This window comes from Takifugu rubripes, chromosome 3 (genome assembly GCF_901000725.2).
Source record: "Takifugu rubripes chromosome 3, fTakRub1.2, whole genome shotgun sequence".
Classification (NCBI taxonomy): Eukaryota; Metazoa; Chordata; class Actinopteri; order Tetraodontiformes; family Tetraodontidae; genus Takifugu; species Takifugu rubripes.
Window position 1 is genome coordinate 2,699,681 of NC_042287.1, and position 5,824 is coordinate 2,705,504.

The 5,824-nt window shown below is 41.3% G+C and overlaps 1 protein-coding gene across 1 annotated transcript; it reads right to left on the bottom strand.

The window, feature by feature from the left end:
* Window positions 1-2,544: 2,544 nt before the first annotated feature.
* Window positions 2,545-5,270, bottom strand: LOC115249193 (vesicle-associated membrane protein 3-like). The gene is made up of 6 exons (XM_029834060.1): window positions 5,240-5,270; window positions 5,048-5,144; window positions 4,750-4,828; window positions 2,906-3,013; window positions 2,730-2,796; window positions 2,545-2,631 (listed from the first exon to the last, which is right to left on the bottom strand). Exons 1-6 carry the CDS (start codon window positions 5,268-5,270, stop codon window positions 2,597-2,599), a joined length of 417 nt encoding a protein of 138 aa, XP_029689920.1. The 3' UTR covers window positions 2,545-2,596.
* Between the last annotated feature and the right edge of the window lie 554 nt (window positions 5,271-5,824).

Genomic DNA, 5,824 nt, shown 5'->3' on the forward strand with positions numbered 1-5,824 from the left:
GTACATGCTTCCCTTAGGGAACATTATTCGGCAGCATGGGATAAATTTTCATTGTTATGCTGATGACACTCAGCTTTATTTATCCATGAAACCAGAGGAAACAGAGAAGTTAGTGAAGCTCCAGACCTGTCTTAAAGACATAAAGTCCTGGATGTCTTCATATTTCCTCCTCCTTAACTCAGGAAAAACTGAGGTCATGGTGTTTGGTCCTGAACCTCTCAGGGATAGATTAGATCATATGATCACTCTAGATGGTATATCATTAACATCTAGTCTCTCTGTGAGGAATCTAGGAGTAACTTTTGATCAAAATCTCTCCTTCAACTCACACATTAAATTAGTCTCTAGAAGTGCCTTTTTTCACTTGAGGAACATCACAAAGATCAGGAAGCTACTGACGCGGCATGATGCTGAAAAGTGAATTCATGCTTTTGTTACTTCCAGGCTGGACTATTGTAATTCTTTATTATCAGGGTGTCCAAACAACTCTTTAAGAAGCCTCCAGTTGATCCAAAATGCTGCAGCCAGAGTTCTGACAGGTATTGACAAAAGAGATCACATAAGTCCTGTGATGGCGTCGCTTCATTGGCTGCCCATTAAATTTAGAATAATTTTTAAAACCCTTCTTTTGACCTACAAGGTCCTCAGAGGCCTAGCTCCATCCTACCTGGGGGAGCTAGTGATACCTTATCAGCCCAATAGACCGCTCCGCTCTCAGAATGCTGGTCTACTTGTGGTTCCCAGAGTTTCTAGGAGTAGAATGGGGGACGGAGCATTTAGCTACCAGGCCCCCCTGCTATGGAACCAGCTCCCTGTCCAGGTACGGGAGGCTGACTCCATCGCTACTTTTAAGATCAAACTTAAAACCTACCTCTTTGAAAAAGCTTATTGTTGTTAATTCTGTAGTTCCAGTTACTATCATAGATAGACAAATTATCATACTTAGGGGGTCGTCTAATCGTTAGGTCACATCTTAGCTATGCTGTTATAGGCCAAGGCTGCCGGGGTCCGGAAACATGATCATCTGACAGGCCTCTGTCACCCCACTGGGTCATGGTTTCCTCTCCTCTCCTTTCCTTTCCTCCTCCTCATCAAGCAGACTAGTTATGATGATTCCTGTGTAGTTTTTCTGCTTCTCCCCCCCCTCCCCTCTCTATTTATTTACAGGTATCGCCGCCTTCGGAGCTGCATGACGACCTCCGGCCCCGCTGACCCTTTGTATAGTGTGTTTCTGTGCTCTGTGCCTCTGCTCTGCTCTGCTCTGCTCTGCTCTGCTCTCCTCTCCTCTCCTCTCCTCTCCTCTCCTCTCCTCTCCTCTCCTCTCCTCTCCTCTCCCTCTCCCTCTCCCTCTCCTTCTCCTTCTCCTTCTCCTTCTCCTTCTCCTTCTCCTCTCCTCTCTCTTTACCCAGCCGGCCATCACCGGATGAGCCTGGTCCTGCTCCCCTGTTAAAGGGGAGTTTTTCCTTGCCACTGTTGCTTGTCTGGGGTTAGGCCCTGGGATTCTGGAAAGCGCCTTGAAACAATTTTGATTGTATAAGGCGCTATATAAACAAAGATTGAATTGATTTGATTTGATCTTTTTGTCTGGGTTAGTCGGTGGGTATTTAAGACATCCTGCCTTTTAGCCTGTGTTAGATATTGCACAAAAATTTCCTGTTTTGCCAGAGCTTTTTCTAAGTCTGCAGCATTTATTTCCTTGACCAAGGATTTTCTAATTTGTGTTTTTTGTAACAGTATTTAAGATGATCAGACTAGGTTCTGGATTTTGCGATGTGTGGACATGTTGTTCCCTTTCTGCTTCATATACAAAATAATGCCAAGATTTCCACCAGATGAAGGCTTTTTTTTCTAATGTCAACTGACAACTCTGACCCTACAATAAGACTTTACGGATGGAAATCGTGTAGGGTGTGGGATGTGCTTGTCTAATGTAAACACCTCATCCATAAAACTTTTCATGTTCCTTATTTACTGTTTATATGGTCTATGTGTTCTGATGCATCCACGGAAAAACCAGCAACCTAGGAGTGAGCATTTAGACTTCCAAGGCCTGCTTTATGAATTTACAGGCTGGAGAAGGATCCTGCCCGTTTCTCATGCATCACCAGATACAGCATTCCCCAGTCCTAGGGTTGAGCATGGTGACATCTACAACAGTGAGGCTCTCCAGGCTCTCTCAACTGGTACAAAAACAGTTTTCCCATCTTGGATCAGAAAATGTAATCAATGTATCCTACCGTGCCATGATCCACTATAAGGACCATTTTGGATTCTAGAGGGACTCTGGATATGGTTCAGAAACACCAGACTTTTCACCAGAGCCTTGGGATATGCTGCCAGGTATATAGGACCTCCTCTTCATAAATATAAATTGAAGTTTCACCAAAGAGCTTTTGGTCCAGACATGGTGAGTTCTTTACTAATCTTATTTTTTTAGGGGGGTAGAGCTAGGCAGGGGTTGGGTTTCTGAAAAATACAGTCAGTAATTTTGGTTAAAAAAAAAAAAAAAGACAAGAGGTGCACCACCAGATTTGAGAGTCTAATCTTTAATGAGTGCTGCAACACATGTCTTATGTGTCGTCAGCTTTTTATGTCACTACTTCTCTCTGCCCGCTTCTGGAGAAATCCAAACTGTAATTGAAGTCGATGCAAAGGTATTTGATGAAAACAACCCCAGGATGACAAAAAATTAATTCCAAGATTTTGCAGAGCAACAGATTGATACTTACTAATGACTAGGATGATGAAAACTACAACGATGATAACAAATAAAACATATATCAGCTTGGCCCAAATCTACAAGAGGTGAACACATAGAAAATTCAGATACACAACCCCCTGTGAGAATAAGGACTTCCAGTCTACTTTTATTCATGTGAACAGTTGGAAGGCACAGTTCATGTACCTCCATGTTCTTCCACCAGTACTTCCTCATTAGTTTATCAGCTCTGGTTTGAAACTGGGGGGAATCGGGCTGCAGCGCTTCTGGCCAGTCATCTAGTTCAGACCACTCCTGGTTCAGAACACAAAGTAATTCTTATTTAAGCATTAAAATAATACAGGTGAAACTTTAGGTGTCCCAAGGGAGGAAAAGTTCTGTTTAGGAAGGCATGACATCACTCAGGCTGCAAACGGGGTGGATAGAAATTGCAGATTTAAGGATGAAAGAATAGGACATCATGTCCTCCACGACACTAAAATGCAAGATTAAATCAAACTTTAGCATTTTGGTGATTCACTAAGCCACTGCCGATGGTTATGCACATCTGCTTAAGTAATACACCAGGGAAGAAGGGTGCCAGACAAATAGAGAAGGTGAGAAGAAGGTCGATTAGAAGCAATAGTCCAATCAGTCAGTCACTATCATAACAGTGACCTTACTTTTTAATCTGTTGTCTGTTAGAAAAACCATAGAACTTTCATCAAAGTTTTCACTGCACTCATTCTGTGGTTATCCACTGTCAAGCTACGTCCAGCACATGGTTCTAGTTTTTACTACTGAAGGTCTCAAAAAAAAATAAAAAACAGTGTCAAAAAGGTACAGAAAGTGCTTCAAAAAGACAATAATGAATGAAAACACAGTGAACGTGTGCAAAAAGCAGCAGTTTGAAAGTATTAAGAGACAGAGTATACAGAGTAATATTTAAAATCACATTGTTTAATAAAAAACCTTTATGACTGTTAAATTGACCATTTCTCTAGTTTGGCATTTGTACATTTAGAGGAGAGAATAAAATACTTGAAAATAATTTATCGTGCAAAAGCATGCACTTAAAACAAAAATCAATAAACTAAACACACACACGCACACACACACACACACACACGGTAAAATGGTTTGTTCAATGTTTTCATTCCACAGTGTCAACAACTCATGAAAAATATCTGAGAACAATCCTTGTACCACAAGTCTGGCCCTTTGTTTTGGATAAGGTGCTGTTCTGCATGAAGTTTCTTTACTGTGAATAAACAGGTTAACTTGCTGATTTGGGGTTTATCACCATTCGAGAGTGTCTATGGCAGGGGTGCTCAAATCTGGCTGAGATTTCTGTCCTACCAGGTAGACAATGCTTTTATGTGGGATCCCTCTTTTCTTGAAGGAAGCAATTTCTTTCTGCTTGGACTGAAAACGGCATCCGTGGAGGACTGGATTTGGGCACCCTGGTCTAGGTCACTATTGAAAGTCAGCCCAGTAAAGCTGCTCCTTCTTCATTGTTTTACATTTATTTATGGCCGAGACTTGTGAAATCCAGTTACAGTTCCATATGAATCAAGTGTCCACACAATGTCTGCAGGAACAATGTGGTGCATTGTGCTGTACCCTAGGTTTTATTGTTTGTTTAGGAATAAAACATGACTCGTCGAGAGTAGCAGTACTCCTTAATGTATAAAAAGCAACTCTGTCAAAGTTAATGGGTTTTATTACATTAACTCAATTTTTAATGTGGCAGGGAGCGGTTAGCTAATGAGCTGCGCAGACCTGCCTTAAATGGTGCAGAAGAAGTATATACCTACAAAAAGTTGTAATTTTTATGTTTGTAAGATTTTCTGAGGCATTATTTGTAATTAAAAAGAAAAATATTTGGATACTCTAATTTCATTTCTTATTGCTACAACACGATGAACTAAGTTACTGGTAGTTTGATTAAAAGCAATTAATCGCAGAAAACAAAAAGATGCTGAGGTTAATCACAATTTGACTTATTAGTCATTTGACAGAATTAATAAAGTGTCATTCAGGTACTGTACCTCCTCCACCTGAGCCTGGGTGTGCTGAAGGTTCCTGTTGCTTGACACTGCACGAGAACTATCAGGACCAACAGCTGACCTGGTGAAATTGATTTCATATATTAATCTCCATGCAGTAAATTTGCTATCCATGGAAATTAGATTACTAATCTTGAGGGCCCGATGATGTAAGTTTTGAAAGTTCTTTTAACTCTGCTGCAGTGGAAAATTGTGAAATGGAAACAAAAAAAGGAAAGAAGCAGGAGGTCGATCTCAAAAATAAAAAAATATCAAAAAGCAGAATTACAGCGTGACTCGCTGTAGACAAAAATCCCCAAGCTCCCAGGATATTTCAAAGCTGCAAACCCAGATGATAATGAAAGCAATGAAGGATGTTTTGCATTGTATGTAAGAACCTGTAGATTTTAAAGGGGTGTATTATTAGGTTTGTAGGCTGTTCTGAATTATGATTTGACTTGTTTTTAAAGGAGAACTATGCATTGGCAATTACCATAAGCGAGTAGCATGAGTGTACCTTGCATTTTATGCAGGCACAGATAATGAGGGTTTTCTTTTCAGTATTTTACCTTGTAGTTTGCATTTTTTTTAAAACGCGGTTGACATCCATTTACCGGTAGTATAGAGAGCAATGTAATGCAACATAGAAACATCTCTACATTTATATTACTTTGACTCAAAGCGTCATAGTCATCACTATGATGCTTTGAGTCAAAGGGGTTTCTGTGACGGGTGCGATTAGGACCCAAAAGCAGCACTCTGGAAAACTGGACCGTGGTAATGACTTTTATTAGCACACGGGGAAACAGGAACTCAGGCAGACAAGGCAACACAGGAAATAGTCTGTTCTTCAGGCTCAGGGCCTGCAAAGTCTATGGGCTGCAGGCTCAGGGAGTGGGTCGAGCAGAACCGGAATGCGGAACCAAGGGGGAAGGACGTAAATCCTCAGAACCATGCAGTTCCGCTGACAGCGGGCAGGAGTGACAGAAAGGGTCTTACAGGAGAGGAGGCTGACGATGTAGCGGAGCAGACTGGGGACGAGCAGCAGCGAAGTCGGGGCCAGGCGGGGAAGTCAAAA

What these genes read in the sequence shown, in the direction of transcription:
- LOC115249193 (XM_029834060.1), bottom strand. Translation starts at nt 5,270, where the DNA reads ATGCAAGGTACACTCATGCTACTCGCTTATG. An exon ending in CCCAGGCTCAGGTGGAGGAG is followed by an intron (nt 3,014 to 4,749) that starts GTACAGTACCTG and finishes GTTCTGAACCAG; the next exon opens with GAGTGGTCTGAACTAGATGA. An exon ending in ACTGGTGGAAGAACATGGAG is followed by an intron (nt 2,797 to 2,905) that starts GTACATGAACTG and finishes CACCTCTTGTAG; the next exon opens with ATTTGGGCCAAGCTGATATA.